General features: G+C 47.0%; 1 protein-coding gene across 6 annotated transcripts in view; it reads right to left on the bottom strand.

Annotated features, from left to right (window-relative positions):
* Positions 1-18366, bottom strand: part of CUX2 (cut like homeobox 2) — a 467974-nt gene that overhangs the window by 239883 nt on the left and 209725 nt on the right. For all 6 annotated transcript variants that reach the window (XM_056536466.1, XM_056536471.1, XM_056536490.1 and 3 more), the window contains one exon: positions 346-456. In XM_056536466.1, coding sequence (XP_056392441.1) covers positions 346-456 — 111 coding nt within the window. The remainder of the gene's footprint in view (positions 1-345; positions 457-18366) is intronic.

Below are 18366 nucleotides of genomic sequence, written 5' to 3' on the forward strand. Positions count from 1 at the left end.
AAAGATACATTAGGATCTGAACGTGGCAAATACAGTCATCTTTTCATCTGTATTTGTCCAAATGAAAATGCACGGACTGACTTGTCTTTTCTTGGGTTACAATATACTACAATACAAATCTACTCTAAATAGCATGACATGAAACCTTACTGGATATCTTATTCCTGAAATGTTTAAGACAAAGCAGCCATTGTAAAAAAGCAGACTATTTTAACTATATCTCGAGCTGATGCATAATAAAATATCATTTTAAAGATAGAAATGTATTTAGTATTTTTCGACTTAAAATCAAATTGCATCTGCAATGAGTAGGCTAAGCAAGACTTGCAGTGTAATGTACTTTACCTCTGGGACATTCTTCTTGAACTCCCGGCTGAGTTCAATAAGACGCTTGTGGGAATGCTCGCTCTCTTCCTGCCGCGCAGCCAGCTCCGATGCGAGGGAGTTCAGCTCTTTCTGCAACAAGAAAGGGAAGGGGTTTTTGATTTTTTTATATCATACATAACCCATATCATATCCAAGTGTGCAAACTTCCAATTCGCGGAGACAGACGCAATATTGACTACGGGCATGAATTATTTAAGGAAGAAAAGTATGTATTCAATGCAAAATCAGGACAGCTTTTAGATAATGAGAAGCTGCTATAATCAATACCCTCAGTGAAGTTTATTTCAAAGGGTTTCAAGGGCCTGAGTTCACTAGTAACTTTTCTGAAGCATTGCGGGATGCAATAACGTATTCTCAGGGATTTAATGTAAAGAAAGCTTTGCTGCCAGCTAATATATATTAACACAAGGGAATGGATCCAGGCTAGACTTACTTATGCTTAAGTGTTCATAAATAAGGCAGTTAAACATATATATGGCTTTTTAATTTCAGCACAATATGGGAAAATGAATGTGCCCACATAGAGTAGACTGACCTCTGAGCACTTTAGATTAAATCATAAGCAGTTCATTGCAAGTGCAAGTCATGCTCCGAGATACCAGGATAGTTTCCAGCAACCCTGCACGGATCATTTTGATCAGCCTCTCACAAATAAAAAAAGTAATATTTCTTTATGATGTCATTGAGCAAAATGGTCAGACTGTGCCAATTGTAAAGAAGTAGAAATAAATAAATAAATGGAGTTACCATGGCCTGGCCATTTGCTGGTTACGATTTTTTGGCAATAGTCACACAGTGCTGTTTAGTGCACTATTTAAAGTGTTTAGGTGGCAAATGTTAAATAAAATGGACTTTATCACTTAGTATGGTGGTACCGGCTAAGCACATATGCAAATTGAATTCAAGCTCAGAGAGTTCCACCAAGTGTCGATATATATTTTGATAAATATTATAACCAAAGTGGGGATGTTAAAGTTATAAGCATGCATGAAGAGCCGTCAGACCTGTATAACCCTCATCGTTGGCAAGATCAAAGAGCTCTTAGTCTCTGTTTTCAAATGGAGAGTGGGATAAAAACATTCTATCTATCTCCATATGGTTAAATAGGGGCATTGGTAAGATCTACTTATTTCGGTAAGCCCCTTTCCACTCTATGAAAGCTGACTTAGTGTCCCAGAGGTAGGCCCTCACCAAACTTACCTTTATAACCTGTCTGATTCTAATATTACCATTTATAAAAGGTCTAGGTCTGGAACTGTGTACCAAACAACTGCTGCTAACTGATAATATCATGGTAACATATAACCTGCTCAACACAGACTTCAAAATATAGACAAAACGTTTAGCAAACGTGAGTATGCTATAAATTCCAAGTTTCATATATTACAACAAGACATTTTTCCCAATACCGGAGGCTATAGACAACTCAATGAAAACAACAATCTTCTTAATTAACTACTGGGATGTTCTGCAATGAAGAGTTGTCTATCAATCCAGAAATGGCTGTAAACTGGTGGATGAGTTCCGGCTATACTGGGCTGGACAGATCCTGAGTGCCACAAATTCTAGAAAAATATGGAACCCCTGTGTCTCCATATGTTGTATTCAGGATAGAGGTAGTTCACAGAGTGGCTCAGTAGAGCATCCTTTCAGTTGTATGGTTTCCTCTAATAAACATATCCCTTTGCTCGAAAATTGTAATCACTTACATATATCATCATTACATTCACACATAGGTTTCATTCAATTCTAACAACTCCTTCTTGGTGCATTATATATTTTTTAATGAGTTAATGAGTGTATTATCATACATTGTCCAGATAAACAATGTGACATAATGTCAAGATACAGTATAGTGTAATTGAACATCTAATTAAAATGTGTCATACAGTGTCCAAATACACATACAACACAGCATCTAAATAAATATCATACAGTCCCCAGATATATAATGCCATACAGTGTCCAGATCACTAATGTCATACAGTGCCCAGATAAATAGTGTCCTACAGCATAAAAATAAAAAGTGTCATACAGAGTCCAGATTAATGGGGAATATGATGGTTAAAGCATTACTTTAAATTAGCCTTTAACATCTCACACATTTACTAAGAGTGGAGTTTTTTTTGTGGGATTTAACTGGTATTTTTTCCATGGTATTTACTATTGTATCTTGTATTTGAGGATTTTCCCTTTGTTTTGCTCTTTTTACACATGCTCTGAGCTGTAAGGTTTTTCAAAGCTCAAATCCATCAAATTTTATGTGAAAACATTAGTCAATTGGTAGGTTTCTTTAGAAAATGTAGTTTTTTTTGGAGACACTACCCTTTTCCCTAATGGCCTCGCACTTTAGTTGGATTTTCTCAGTATAGTGGAGAGTTAGTAGTTTTTTTTATTTAGACATGCCCCTTTTCCCTAATGGCCACACAATTTAGTAGGATTTTCTGAGTAAACTGGAGAGTTTGTAGGGTTTTTGGGATCTTTTGTCGGAAATTCTGTTGCACGACAAATACGACACAAAAAACTAAATATACTCGGAAAAGCCTTAGTAAATGAGGCCCATAATCTCTAATCCTGCAGCCGAGCAACCCAAAGAAAATCCTGGATTGGCACAAGATTTGAAAAGATTTCTCTTTGCTGACAAAACACTGTATACTGTGGTGCTCATACTGTAGGTATCTGCAGCTAAGCAATAAGCATCTTTTCTATTGTTGCCATCACCTTCCTCTCATTATACATTAAGATGCTCCAGAATATGTCTCTAAATAAATTTGGAGAACCTTGGACATTCTGTACCCCACATGCGTAAGCCAACACCATCTGTGCACTATAATAGACTCGCATGAGTGATAGTAAATGGGCAGGGCCTCGGTAGACCATAACTCCTCCCACTAAGCCCACATACTTTTTCAGGAAATAGCAAGAGTGGTGTATAAATAAAAGGAGGCAAACATTTTTCACCCTAAAGCTGGGTTTCCACATGGCAACATTTTTTGAGCCAAAGCCAGAAGGGGATACAGCGGGAAGGAGAAGAATAAATTCTTCCTTTACATTCCCCATTCCTTTTGAATACACTTTGAGCTTTGGCTCAAAAAGTGTTTAAAGATCATTTTTTCTCTAAGGTAAGTTTCTAAAAAACTTGGGCTGGAGCTCATCCTGACTGTCATCACCATAGGAAATGCTGCAGTTAATACCGACGGCTACAGCGTTTACCTTGGAGATAGTAATTTAAGGGGACTCCATGTGAGCCCAAGTTCCAGTTTTGTGATAAACAACCTAAAAAAAGGATTTTCAAATATCTATTTTCTTCTTTGTCTGGCTAGCAACACAGCTATGGAGCGCTGTGAGTTTCCGCTATGTTCTGAACTTACCTATTCTGTTTGCATGTATTTTTGCTATGGGATCTTTTCTATACACATATCATCTTCCCTATGTGAGTACATAAAACATTAATATCTCAGGAACTGGAAAAACAAGAAGTCTTAGTATACGTCTGAAAACTAGAAAAAAAAGATAAATTGGCAATATACCATAAAACAATTTAGACAAATTTTGTATTTTAGCTACATATCCAGTTATACTCCAGACCATTAATTGTTAAAAGGCTTTTCTGGAGGGTGTTTGTGTGGTTCCAGATAATTCGAGGGTAAAGCAGCAGACACTGTGTATTGTTATGAGCGACCATTAGACGGCACACAACGGCCTCACACATCTGTCTGCTGTTTAATGTAACCTAATTGGGACATTAGCAATTAGTGGTGAAGATCAAAGCAGATCACGTGCATTCACTTTGTATCACTCTCAGGATCATGATGCCTGTTGTACGGAGGCTAAAACAAGGACCAATATTCCAGATATAATTGGCTGCATTAGACTACTAATGTAAGATGACCCCGGGGAGAGAATGGAGAGACAAGGCGGCAGTCTCTTATATCAAACAAATGGCACGAGAAGAAAGCAGCAAATAATACATGTTGTTACCAGCTCCATATATGATTATCAGTCTTAGTTATTGAACACATTCTGCAGAGACACTAATGGGATATGGTATGCTTGACAAGTGTAATACCTATGTAAATTGGAAAAATACTTGTATGTTCATTGGAAAATATGCACAGCTGATCTGTGTGTAGCTGCTCATTAAAAAGTGGAAAAAAAAAGGAAAAACACAAATTGGGCTTCTTTTAAGTTTCAATGTTCATTGAAGGCAAACAGGCAGCTTGCGGGAAGAAACTTTAAATGCGAACTACCGCCTGTGTTTTTTTGTATAGTATATTGAGAGATAATGTTAAGCTAAAATGTAGAGGTAAACCAATTGTTACGATTGACTGAACGAATCTCCAGATTTGCCAGTCAATAGAATACAATGGGAAAATTGATTTGTCTATTATTCTCTTAAATTCATCAAAAGTGCATTTCAAACCTGGCAAATGGATTTGACCAATGTGACCTAATGTCAGGCCAATTGTTCAACCTCTGTCATGTTGCACGGGGACTGTAAAAGAACAGCAATTTTCTAGTCCAACCACAAATCCTTTGGTGGATTGAGGGCTACACTCCGATTAGGTCAATTTAGGAAATTAACACTATTGTCACGATGCCGGCTGGCAGGAGGTGGATCCTCTGTGCCAGAGAGGGATTGGCGTGGACCGTGCTAGTGGACCGGTTCTAAGTCACTACTGGTATTCACCAGAGCCCGCCGCAAAGCGGGATGGTCTTGCTGCGGCAGTAGTGACCAGGTCGTATCCACTAGCAACGGCTCAACCTCTCTGACTGCTGAAGATAGGCGCGGTACAAGGGAGTAGACAGAAGCAAGGTCGGACGTAGCAGAAGGTCGGGGCAGGCAGCAAGGATCGTAGTCAGGGGCAACGGCAGGAGGTCTGGAACACAGGCTAGGAACACACAAGGGAACGCTTTCACTGGCACAATGGCAACAAGATCCGGCGAGGGAGTGCAGGGGAAGTGAGGTATACATAGGGAGTGCACAGGTGAACACACTGATTAGAACCACTGCGCCAATCAGCGGCGCAGTGGCCCTTTAAATCGCAGAGACCCGGCGCGCGCGCGCCCTAGGGAGCGGGGCCGCGCGCGCCGGGACAGGACCGACGGAGAGCGAGTCAGGTACGGGAGCCGGGGTGCGCATCGCGAGCGGGCGCCACCCGCATCGCGAATCGCATCCCGGCTGGAGGCGGTATCGCAGCGCACCCGGTCAGTGGATCTGACCGGGGCGCTGCGGGAGCGAGAGTGTAGCGAGCGCTCCGGGGAGGAGCGGGGACCCGGAGCGCTCGGCGTAACAGTACCCCCCCCTTGGGTCTCCCCCTCTTCTTGGAGCCTGAGAACCTGAGGACCAGATTTTTATCTAGGATATTGTCCTCAGGTTCCCAGGATCTCTCTTCAGGACCACAGCCCTCCCAGTCAACCAAAAAGAAGGTTTTTCCTCTGACCTTTTTGGAGGCCAGTATCTCCTTTACAGGAAAGATGTCAGAAGAACCGGAGACAGGAGTGGGAGAGATAAGTTTAGGAGAGAAACGGTTGATGATGAGTGGTTTAAGAAGAGAAACGTGAAAGGCATTAGGAATACGAAGAGAAGGAGGGAGAAGAAGTTTATAAGAGACAGGATTAATCTGGCACAAAATTTTGAAAGGACCAAGATAGCGTGGTCCCAATTTGTAGCTGGGAACACGGAAGCGGACATATTTAGCGGAGAGCCATACCTTGTCTCCGGGAGAAAAAATGGGGGGAGCTCTTCTTTTCTTATCAGCAAACTTCTTCATGCGTGATGAAGCCTGTAAGAGAGAATTTTGGGTCTCTTTCCATATGGTGGAAAGATCACGAGTTATTTCATCCACAGCGGGTACACCAGAGGGCAAGGGAGTAGGGAGGGGGGGAAGAGGGTGACGGCCGTACACCACGAAAAATGGGGATTTGGAAGAAGATTCAGAAACTCTGAAGTTATACGAGAATTCGGCCCATGGTAGAAGATCTGCCCAGTCATCCTGGCGGGAGGAAACAAAATGCCGTAAATAATCACCCAGGACCTGGTTAATTCTTTCTACTTGCCCATTGGATTGAGGATGATAAGCAGAAGAAAAGTTTAATTTAATCTTGAGTTGTTTACAGAGAGCCCTCCAGAATTTAGACACGAATTGGACGCCTCTATCCGAGACGATCTGCGTGGGCAACCCGTGAAGACGAAAAATGTGTACAAAAAATTGTTTTGCCAACTGAGGCGCAGAAGGAAGACCAGGAAGAGGGATGAAATGTGCCATCTTGGAGAATCGATCAACGACCACCCAAACAACAGTGTTGCCACGGGATGAGGGTAAGTCTGTAATAAAGTCCATACCAATCAGAGACCAAGGCTGTTCGGGAACAGGCAGAGGATGAAGAAGACCAGCGGGCTTCTGGCGAGGAGTCTTATCCCGGGCACAGACAGTGCAGGCTCGCACAAAATCCACAACATCCGTCTCCAGAGTCGGCCACCAATAGAAACGAGAGATGAGTTGCACGGATTTCTTGATGCCCGCATGACCTGCGAGATGGGAGGAGTGACCCCATTTGAGGATTCCGAGGCGTTGGCGTGGAGAGACGAAGGTCTTCCCTGGAGGAGTTTGCCTGATGGAGGCTGGAGAAGTGGAGATCAGGCAGTCAGGAGGAATGATGTGTTGCGGAGAGAAGGTCTTAGAAAAAAAACCACAAGTAACAGCATGCCCGGAAGAATTTTTTTGTAGAAGGACCGCTCCAGCTCCTACTGAGGAGGCGTCAACCTCCAATAGGAAGGGTTTTGATGGGTCAGGTCTGGAGAGCACGGGAGCTGAAGAAAAGGCAGACTTGAGCTGTTTAAAGGCGTCTTCCGCTTGAGGAGGCCATGACTTAGGATTGGCATTTTTTTTGGTTAAAGCCACGATAGGAGCCACAATGGTGGAAAAATGTGGAATAAATTGTCTGTAATAATTGGCGAACCCCAAAAAACGTTGGATAGGACGGAGTCCGGAGGGGCGTGGCCAATCTAAGACGGCAGAGAGTTTGTCTGGATCCATTTGTAGTCCCTGGCCAGAGACCAAGTATCCTAGGAAAGGAAGAGATTGACATTCAAACAGACATTTCTCCATTTTGGCATAAAGTTGATTGTCACGAAGTCTCTGAAGAACCATGCGGACATGCTGGCGGTGTTCTTCTAGGTTGGCAGAAAAAATCAGGATATCGTCCAGATACACAACAACACAGGAATATAAGAGATCACGAAAAATTTCATTAACAAAGTCTTGGAAGACGGCAGGGGCGTTGCACAGGCCAAAGGGCATGACCAGATACTCAAAGTGTCCATCTCTAGTGTTAAATGCCGTTTTCCATTCATCCCCCTCTCTGATGCGGATGAGATTATAAGCACCTCTTAAGTCCAGTTTGGTAAAGATGTGGGCACCTTGGAGGCGATCAAAGAGTTCAGAGATGAGAGGTAGAGGGTAGCGGTTCTTTACCGTGATTTTATTAAGACCGCGGTAGTCAATGCAAGGACGTAGGGAGCCATCTTTTTTGGACACAAAGAAAAATCCGGCTCCGGCAAGAGAGGAGGATTTGCGGATAAAGCCCTTTTTTAAATTTTCCTGGATGTACTCAGACATAGCAAGAGTCTCTGGGGCAGAGAGAGGATAAATTCTGCCCCGGGGTGGAGTAGTGCCCGGGAGGAGGTCAATAGGACAGTCATAAGGCCTGTGAGGAGGTAGAGTCTCAGCTTGTTTTTTGCAAAAAACATCCGCAAAGTCCATATAGGCCTTAGGGAGACCGGTTACAGGGGGAACCACAGGGTCACGGCAAGGAGTACTGGTAACCGGTTTAAGGCAGTCCTTGAAACAAGAGGGACCCCAACTCTTGATCTCCCCTGTGGACCAATCCAGGGTTGGGGAATGGTGTTGAAGCCAGGGTAGTCCAAGGAGAATTTCGGAAGTGCAATTGGAGAGGACCAAAAACTAAATTTTTTCGTGGTGAGGTCCGATGCACATTAGGAGGGGTTCCGTGCGGTAACGCACGGCACAGTCCAATCTTTCATTGTTAACGCAATTGATGTAGAGAGGTCTGGCGAGACTGGTCACTGGGATGTTGAACCTGTTGATGAGAGAGGCCAAAATAAAGTTTCCTGCAGATCCGGAGTCCAAGAAGGCCTTAGTGGAGAAGGAGAAGGTAGAGGCAGATATCCGCACAGGCACAGTAAGACGTGGAGAAGCAGAGTTGACATCAAGGACTGTTTCACCTTTGTGCGGAGTCAGCGTACGTCTTTCCAGGCGGGGAGGACAGATAGGACAATCCTTCAGGAAGTGTTCGGTACCGGCACAGTACAGGCAGAGATTCTCCATGCGGCGTCGTGTCCTCTCTTGAGGTGTCAGGCGAGACCGGTCAACTTGCATAGCCTCCACGGCGGGAGGCACAGGAACGGATTGCAGAGGACCAGAGGAGAGAGGAGCCGGGGAGAAAAAACGCCTCGTGCGAACAAAGTCCATATCCTGGCGGAGCTCCTGACGCCTTTCGGAAAAACGCATGTCAATGCGAGTGGCTAGATGAATGAGTTCATGTAGGTTAGCAGGAATTTCTCGTGCGGCCAGAACATCTTTAATGTTGCTGGATAGGCCTTTTTTAAAGGTCGCGCAGAGGGCCTCATTATTCCAGGAAAGTTCTGAAGCAAGAGTACGGAATTGCACGGCGTACTCGCCAACGGAAGAATTACCCTGGACCAGGTTCAGCAGGGCAGTCTCAGCAGAAGAGGCTCGGGCAGGTTCCTCAAAGACACTTCGAATTTCCGAGAAGAAGGAGTGTATAGAGGCAGTGACGGGGTCATTGCGGTCCCAGAGCGGTGTGGCCCATGACAGAGCTTTTCCAGACAGAAGGCTGACTACGAAAGCCACCTTAGACCTTTCAGTAGGAAACTGGTCCGACATCATCTCCAAGTGCAGGGAACATTGTGAAAGAAAGCCACGGCAAAACTTAGAGTCCCCATCAAATTTATCCGGCAAGGATAGTCGTAGGCCTGAGGCGGCCACTCGCTGCGGAGGAGGTGCAGGAGCTGGCGGAGGAGATGATTGCTGAAGCTGTGGTAGTAGCTGCTGTAGCATCACGGTCAGTTGAGACAGCTGGTGGCCTTGTTGCGCTATCTGTTGTGACTGCTGGGCGACCACCGTGGTGAGGTCGGCGACAACTGGCAGAGTAACTTCAGCGGGATCCATGGCTGGATCTACTGTCACGATGCCGGCTGGCAGGAGGTGGATCCTCTGTGCCAGAGAGGGATTGGCGTGGACCGTGCTAGTGGACCGGTTCTAAGTCACTACTGGTATTCACCAGAGCCCGCCGCAAAGCGGGATGGTCTTGCTGCGGCGGTAGTGACCAGGTCGTATCCACTAGCAACGGCTCAACCTCTCTGACTGCTGAAGATAGGCGCGGTACAAGGGAGTAGACAGAAGCAAGGTCGGACGTAGCAGAAGGTCGGGGCAGGCAGCAAGGATCGTAGTCAGGGGCAACGGCAGGAGGTCTGGAACACAGGCTAGGAACACACAAGGGAACGCTTTCACTGGCACAATGGCAACAAGATCCGGCGAGGGAGTGCAGGGGAAGTGAGGTATACATAGGGAGTGCACAGGTGAACACACTGATTAGAACCACTGCGCCAATCAGCGGCGCAGTGGCCCTTTAAATCGCAGAGACCCGGCGCGCGCGCGCCCTAGGGAGCGGGGCCGCGCGCGCCGGGACAGGACCGACGGAGAGCGAGTCAGGTACGGGAGCCGGGGTGCGCATCGCGAGCGGGCGCCACCCGCATCGCGAATCGCATCCCGGCTGGAGGCGGTATCGCAGCGCACCCGGTCAGTGGATCTGACCGGGGCGCTGCGGGAGCGAGAGTGTAGCGAGCGCTCCGGGGAGGAGCGGGGACCCGGAGCGCTCGGCGTAACAACTATATTGTATAAAATTATTCCTTTATAGATTTGGCTGTATGTTCTGGGTCAGTGTCTAAAAAAATGAATGTTTTCAAAAGTTGCAATCCTCTTGTGGACTGTGGCAGGTTTTCCTCAGCATATCTGTGATGTCCCAGTACAGGATATCATCCTACAGTCCTATTAACTTGAGTCCATGTACATCCTCAGGGCTCACCTGCAGTGTTCCCCATAAAGTGTATAGGTTGTACATTAAGGGTAAAGGACCTTTGATATGGTCATGTGATTGTTAGTCACATAGGGTTGTCACATGTTTAAGTCATATGTTTTGTTACCCAGAGAGCACCAGCAGACCAGATGACCTGCAGTTAGCCTATGGGCTCCTTGCTCAGCCCCCCCTTTATAAGGAATGAAGGAGCTGCAATCTGCCTTTTTTGCTCTTACACCTCTCTTAGATCCTGAGGTCAAGTCCAGTCCAGACATCTCAGAGCCAGTGTCCAGCACATCTGGAAGCCTCAAGCCTAACTTGCAGCCACAAGTCAGTAAGTCAAGTCATCTATGTCTGCTGTCACTATCTTCAGTCAAGTCGAGTCAATTATAGCCAGCATGGCTGTGTTAAAGTCTTTCAAGTCACTGCAATTCCCAGCAATCTGCAAGGTCCCCTGTGTTACTGGTCACCTCTCTGGGATCCTGGCCTAGCTGTAAATACTGTACCATCTCTCTACCTCAGTAAAAACTACCGTTAACCAAACCTGGCCTTGGACTATTATTTGCCCTGCCTAACCTAGGACTAGTGGTGCTACCTTCGGGTGGTTACATAGGCAAACCATGCCCTGGTGTCACAAACATTAAGGGGTTGACACCATCTGCCCCTACACCTCACATCGCACCCCGACACCACATATGAATATATTTTCTGGATTTAGTTTTCACAAATGTTCCAAGTTCTGCTGGAGAGAATTAAAAGAGTAGTCCAGTATTGAAAAACTTATCGTCTATCCTAAGGATAGGGGATAAGTTACAGATCGCAGGGGGTCCGACCACTGGGATTCCCCGCGATCTCTTGTATGGGATCCCGGCAGTCTGCGGGAAGGTGGCGTGCCGATCACCTCATGAAGCAACATGTGAGACATGCTCCCTCAATACAACTCTATGGCAGAGCCGAAGCGGACTACTCCTTTATCCTCAAGACATATCACAACCAACTGTGATTGGTGTTGCTTGTGAATTTATCTCCACTGGCACTGAAGATGTAACTCTTTTAGAGACATCATACTTCTGTTGCTGACCCACTTCCCTAGCTTCCCTTTGTGTCAGTAGGTTTTTGATGATGTCTGCTTAAGCCACAATATCAATGACAAGCTTTCTCCAAGTGAATTACAACACACTGCATTTAATGCCAGCCTGTGGTATAATGTTTTTATTAAAGGAGAACTTCTATTTTTTTACTTCTATTCAAAGGACTTATCAGGTACTGAATTCTCAAAAAATACATTGTGTAGTTTTTTTAGTCAGACACAGTGCTCTCTGCTGCCACCTCTGTCCATGTCAGGAACTGTCCAATGCAAGAGTAAATCTCCATAGCAAAACTATCCTGCTCTGGAAGTTGACATTGGCAGAAGTGGCAGCAAAGAGCACCATGTCTGACTGGAAAGACTACATTACTTCCTCCCGAGTATACAGGGGCTGATAAGAACTGTAAGGCTTGAGCTAATTTGAAATATATAAAATAAAATAATAATAATAAAAAAAATCTTTGTGTGATTTCGGAAACCTCTACCTGTACAATCATGTATTAAAAAACTTATATATAGATCACACCTGAAAAGTGCATCACTATAACCCTGGTGAGGTCCTGCATATGTCTTTGTGTGCTGCAATTAATTTTGGCCCAGTTCAGGAGCATTGAAGCTTTTCTCTATTCTTACAGTGAAATGCATAGAATTTAAACAGTACATACACTTTTCTGTATCACCAAAGAGCAATAGCAATATTTGGACTACTGCCCGGGTGAGGAGTGAGACAGTATGGTTCATGCTGAGAATTATTAAAAGTTTCTCAAAATGTTCATTTACATTAAATCTTTTCCTTGGTTAGTAACAGCTAAGTTTCATTATGTATAAAATGATATATAAAATGATGTCCCCCTTCTGTAAGTTTTTTTGAATATAAGTATTCTCTCAATAGTTACACGTTTCAGGATTTCTACAAAAACTCAGCACTCACCGTGTAGATGCTGCAGAATACAACTGAGGAAGCCATTACTGATTTATTAACATCAATGGTCATCTTCTTATTGAAAACTAGGTCCTGCAGCAGCTGATTTTATGTTTTTTCGTGCTTGTTTCAGAGCCCTCAAACAGTGCCCTCTACAGCCTCCCAGTATACAGAATAAGCCACCATACTCCTAAAGGTACCCATACGCATGCTTGTCAGTGTTTGTGTAGCCAAAAGCTATATCTCACATACACAAATACTTGGGTCAGCTAAGCATTTATTTGTTCTAAATCGAAAGAGTAGGGGTAAGTCTCTGCCAGATTCCTTCTGACAATGGCCAACCTCTCACAGTCAGCAACTTATTCCACCAACAATTGCTTCATGCAGTCAATAGATATTGGAGTAGATTTACTAAGTGCCTAGATCTTTTTATAAAATATGCACATTTTTGCATAATGTTTTCAATGTATTTGTTACGCCTAGCGCTCCGGGTCCCCGCTCCTCCCCGGAGCGCGTACGGCGTCTCTCTCTCCGCAGCGCCCCGGTCGGTCCCGCTGACCGGGAGTGCTGCACTGTCATGGCCGTCGGGGATGCGATTCGCACAGCGGGACGCGCCCGCTCGCGAATCGCATCCCAGGTCACTTACCCGTTCCCGTCCCCTGCTGTCATGTGCTGGCGCGCGCGGCTCCGCTCTCTAGGGCGCGCGCGCGCCAGCTCCCTGAGACTTAAAGGGCCAGTGCACCAATGATTGGTGCCTGGCCCAATTAGCTTAATTGGCTTCCATCTGCTCCCTGCCTTTATCTGACCTCCTCCCATGCACTTCCTTGCCGGATCTTGTTGCCTTGTGCCAGTGAAAGCGTTTTGTGTGTCCAAAGCCTGTGTACCAGTAATACTGCTATCCACCCTGACTACGAACCTTGCCGCCTGCCCCCGACCTTCTGCTACGTCCGACCTTGCTTCTGTCTACTCCCTTGTACCGCGCCTATCTTCAGCAGCCAGAGAGGTTGAGCCGTTGCTAGTGGATACGACCTGGTCACTACCGCCGCAGCAAGTCCATCCCGCTTTGCGGCGGGCTCTGGTGAAAACCAGTAGTGACTTAGAACCGGTCCACTAGCACGGTCCACGCCAATCCCTCTCTGGCACAGAGGATCCACCTCCTGCCAGCCGGCATCGTGACAGTAGATCCGGCCATGGATCCCGCTGAAGTTCCTCTGCCTGTTATCGCCGACCTCCCCACACTGGTCGCCCAGCAAGCCCGACAGATTGCCCAACAAGATCACCAGCTGTCGTACTTGACCACCATGACTCAGCAACTCCAGTCGCAGCTACAGCAGATTCAGTCTCAGCTACAGCAGCAGCAACCATCTCCTCCGCCAGCTCCTGCACCTCTTCCGCAGCGAGTGGCCACTCCTAGCCTCCGCCTGTCCTTGCCGGACAAATTTAATGGGGACTCTAAGTTTTGCCGTGGCTTTCTTTCGCAATGTTCCCTGCATTTGGAGATGATGTCGGATCAGTTTCCTACTGAAAGGTCTAAGGTGGCTTTCGTAGTCAGCCTTCTGTCTGGAAAAGCCCTGTCATGGGCCACACCGCTCTGGGGCCGCAATGACCCCGTCACTGCCTCTGTACACTCCTTCTTCTCGGAAATTCGAAGTGTCTTTGAGGAACCTGCCCGAGCCTCTTCTGCTGAGACTGCCCTGTTGAACCTGGTCCAGGGTAATTCTTCCGTTGGCGAGTACGCCATACAATTCCGTACTCTTGCTTCTGAACTTTCCTGGAATAATGAGGCCCTCTGCGCGACCTTTAAAAAAGGCCTATCCAGCAACATTAAAGATGTTCTGGCCGCACGAGATACTCCTACCAACCTGCATGAACTCATTCATCTAGCCACTCGCATTGACATGCGTTTTTCTGAGAGGCATCAAGAGCTCCGCCAGGAAAAAGACTTAGATCTCTGGACACCTCTCCCACAGTCTCCATTGCAATCTGCGCCTAGGCCTCCCGCCGAGGAGGCCATGCAAGTGGATCGGTCTCGCCTGACCCTGGAAGAGAGGAATCGCCGTAAGGAAGAGAATCTTTGTCTGTACTGTGCCAGTACCGAACATTTTTTGGTGGATTGCCCCATCCGTCCTCCACGTCTGGGAAACGCACGCTCGCACCCAGCTCTCGTGGGTGTGGCGTCTCTTGATGCTAAGTCGGCTTCTCCACGTCTCACGTTGCCTGTACGGATTTCTTCTTCAGCCAGCTCTTCCCTCTCAGCCGTGGCCTGCCTGGACTCTGGTGCCTCTGGGAATTTTATTCGGGAGTCCTTGGTGAATAAATTCCGCATCCCGGTGACCCGTCTTGTCAAGCCACTCCACATTTCCGCGGTCAACGGAGCCAGGTTGGATTGCACCGTGCGTTTCCGCACGAAGCCCCTCCTAATGTGCATCGGACCTCATCATGAGAAAATTGAGTTTTTGGTCCTCCCCAATTGCACTTCTGAAGTTCTCCTTGGACTACCCTGGCTTCTACACCATTCCCCAACCCTGGATTGGTCCACAGGGGAGATCAAGAGCTGGGGTACCTCTTGCTTCAAGGACTGCCTTAAACCGGTTACCAGTACTCCCTGCCGTGACCCTGTGGTTCCTCCTGTATCCGGTCTCCCTAAGGTCGTTATGGACTCTGCCCGCCTTAAGAAGTGCCTCTCCCCCCCTCCCAGTCCAGTCAGGCAAGCCTCGGTGCCTCCTCATGGCCCTCGTCCTGGTGTCACACTGCCCCGTGCCAGGCCTCGCCCTCTGCCCTCCCTCCCCATTCCCACTCCTGCTGTACTGCCTGCCGTTGAGGAATCCCTCCATCCTTTCCCGGTGTCCTCATCCCAGGGGAGGCAGTTACCGGACAAAGAGAAGGGGAGACCTAAGGGGGGGGGGTACTGTTACGCCTAGCGCTCCGGGTCCCCGCTCCTCCCCGGAGCGCGTACGGCGTCTCTCTCTCCGCAGCGCCCCGGTCGGTCCCGCTGACCGGGAGCGCTGCACTGTCATGGCCGTCGGGGATGCGATTCGCACAGCGGGACGCGCCCGCTCGCGAATCGCATCCCAGGTCACTTACCCGTTCCCGTCCCCTGCTGTCATGTGCTGGCGCGCGCGGCTCCGCTCTCTAGGGCGCGCGCGCGCCAGCTCCCTGAGACTTAAAGGGCCAGTGCACCAATGATTGGTGCCTGGCCCAATTAGCTTAATTGGCTTCCATCTGCTCCCTGCCTTTATCTGACCTCCTCCCATGCACTTCCTTGCCGGATCTTGTTGCCTTGTGCCAGTGAAAGCGTTTTGTGTGTCCAAAGCCTGTGTACCAGTACTACTGCTATCCACCCTGACTACGAACCTTGCCGCCTGCCCCCGACCTTCTGCTACGTCCGACCTTACTTCTGTCTACTCCCTTGTACCGCGCCTATCTTCAGCAGCCAGAGAGGTTGAGCCGTTGCTAGTGGATACGACCTGGTCACTACCGCCGCAGCAAGTCCATCCCGCTTTGCGGCGGGCTCTGGTGAAAACCAGTAGTGACTTAGAACCGGTCCACTAGCACGGTCCACGCCAATCCCTCTCTGGCACAGAGGATCCACCTCCTGCCAGCCGGCATCGTGACAGTATTTATGAAGCAAATGCACCATAAAGAAGAATCCACTGTGTCAAGCACACCCCTTTCAGTTTTATACCTTGACAATAGCTCTGACTTAGCAACAAATGGCTGAAATGTGTTGAATTGCGCCAGAAATGTGCCAAAATTTGGGTGTGAAATATTTGTTCTCAGTAAGCCAACCAATCTTTGGAATCGATGGTGAAAGACATTTATCCAAAGATCCTAAATAACATTCATAAGAAGATCTGCATATAAAATTAGGTATAAGATGAGCAGCACTGTACAGAGGATTGTTTAAGAAAAAGAGGAATATCTTGAAACCGATGTCTTGGGACAAATATTAACAAAAGTAGAGGGGTAATCTAATGTTAATATGGCTGGGCATATTTATAAGACACATATCAATTAGGAAATCATGGCATATAGTGACGTGCCTTTACACTCTATCACGGCAAAGCCAATTTAAGAATATACTATGGCTAAAAATATAGAAGCTTTATTTTTCTTTACTTGTACAATAAACCTGTCCAGTATCTGACAGTGATGACACCAGATCTAGGCTTTGCCCTTGAGTACTGACAGAGAGAAGCCAGAAGAACATATTAAAGGGGTATTCCAGGCAAAAACTTTTTTTATATATATCAACTGGCTCCGGAAAGTTAAACAGATTTGTAAATTACTTCTATTAAAAAATCTTAATCCTTCCAATAGTTATTAGCTTTTAAAGTTGAGTTGCTGTTTTCTGTCTAACTGCTTTCTGATGACTCACGTCCCGGGACCTGTCAGCTCCTATGGGGATATTTTCCCATCATGCACAGCTCCTGTGACGTGACTTCATCATTGAGCAGTTAGACAGAAAACTTCAGAAGCTAATAACTATTGGAAGGATTAAGATTTTTTAATAGAAGTAATTTACAAATCTGTTTATCTTTCTGGAGCCAGTTGATATATTGAAAAAAAGAGCATACCAAATAGCATAAAAGAACTGCTTTATCAGGACATACTGTATATGCGTAGTCACTGTAGCACAAGAAACTGGTTTATATTTTGTGAGCAAATCATCCTTTGTACTGAGGGAGTCGGATGATACTGGAGGTGGAGACTGGGGGAGGAAGAGATGATACTGGGTGGATAATAATAGAAGAAAAGGAGAGATTATACTGGGGAAAATTATACCTGGGGTGGGAGTATAGAGAGAAGAGATGATACCTGGGAAAGGAGGGAGAGTACTACCTTGGGAAAGGAGGGAGGGGATACCTAAGGGGGAATTACCGTATTTTTTGTCCTATAGGACGCACCGGCATATAAGACGCACCCAATTTTAAAGGTGCAAAATCTAGAAAAAAAAGATTCTGCACCCAACAGTGATCTTCAACCTGCGGACCTCCAGATGTTGCAAAACTACAACTCCCAGCATGTCCGGACAGCCAACGGCTGTCCGGGCATGCTGGGAGATGTAGTTTTGCAACATCTGGAGGTCCGCAGGTTGAAGACCACTGAATAGGAGGTAATACTCACGTGTCCCCGCCGCTCCGGACCCGTCACCGCTGCCCTGGATGTCGCTCCATCGCTGTCGCCTCGTACCCGGCGCTTACCCGGGATCCACGCTCTCCGTCGCCATCATCACGTCGCTACACACGCCGCTCCTATTGGATGACGGGACGGCGTGCCTGACGACCTCAAAGGAGAGCGCCGCCATGCAGGGGATCCCGACACGGAGCAGACACCGAGGAGGCAGGTAAGGTCCCTCCCGGTGTCCTGTAAGCTGTTCGACTAAGGTGTCCCGAACAGCCAGACTCAGCAGCCGGGTTAGTGTCACTTTCGCTTCAGACACGGCGGTCAGCTTTGATCGCCGCGTCTGAAGGCTTAATACAGGGCATCACCGCGATCGGTGATGTCCTGTATTAGCCGCGGGTCCCGGCGGTTGATGGCCGCAGGGACCGTCGCGATAGCTGTGTATTCGCCATATAAGACGCACCAACTGTTCCCCCCCAGTTTTGGGGAAGAAAAAGTGTGTCTTATATGGCAAAAAATACGGTATTATCCCTGAAGAGGGGGTTTGGGGTAAATAGTTCTAGAAGGGAGAGAATACCTAAGAGGTAATAAACCTGAAGCAGGGAGGTAGATAAAACCTGGGACAAACAGGGTTGATGGAAGAGTGCAAGGGATATCAAGAAGGAGGCAGAGGGAGGGTCAGACTACACAGGATTTGCTTGTAGTCTGTTACCATGGAGAAGTA

This window comes from Hyla sarda, chromosome 1, assembly GCF_029499605.1.
Source record: "Hyla sarda isolate aHylSar1 chromosome 1, aHylSar1.hap1, whole genome shotgun sequence".
NCBI classification, from domain to species: Eukaryota; Metazoa; Chordata; class Amphibia; order Anura; family Hylidae; genus Hyla; species Hyla sarda.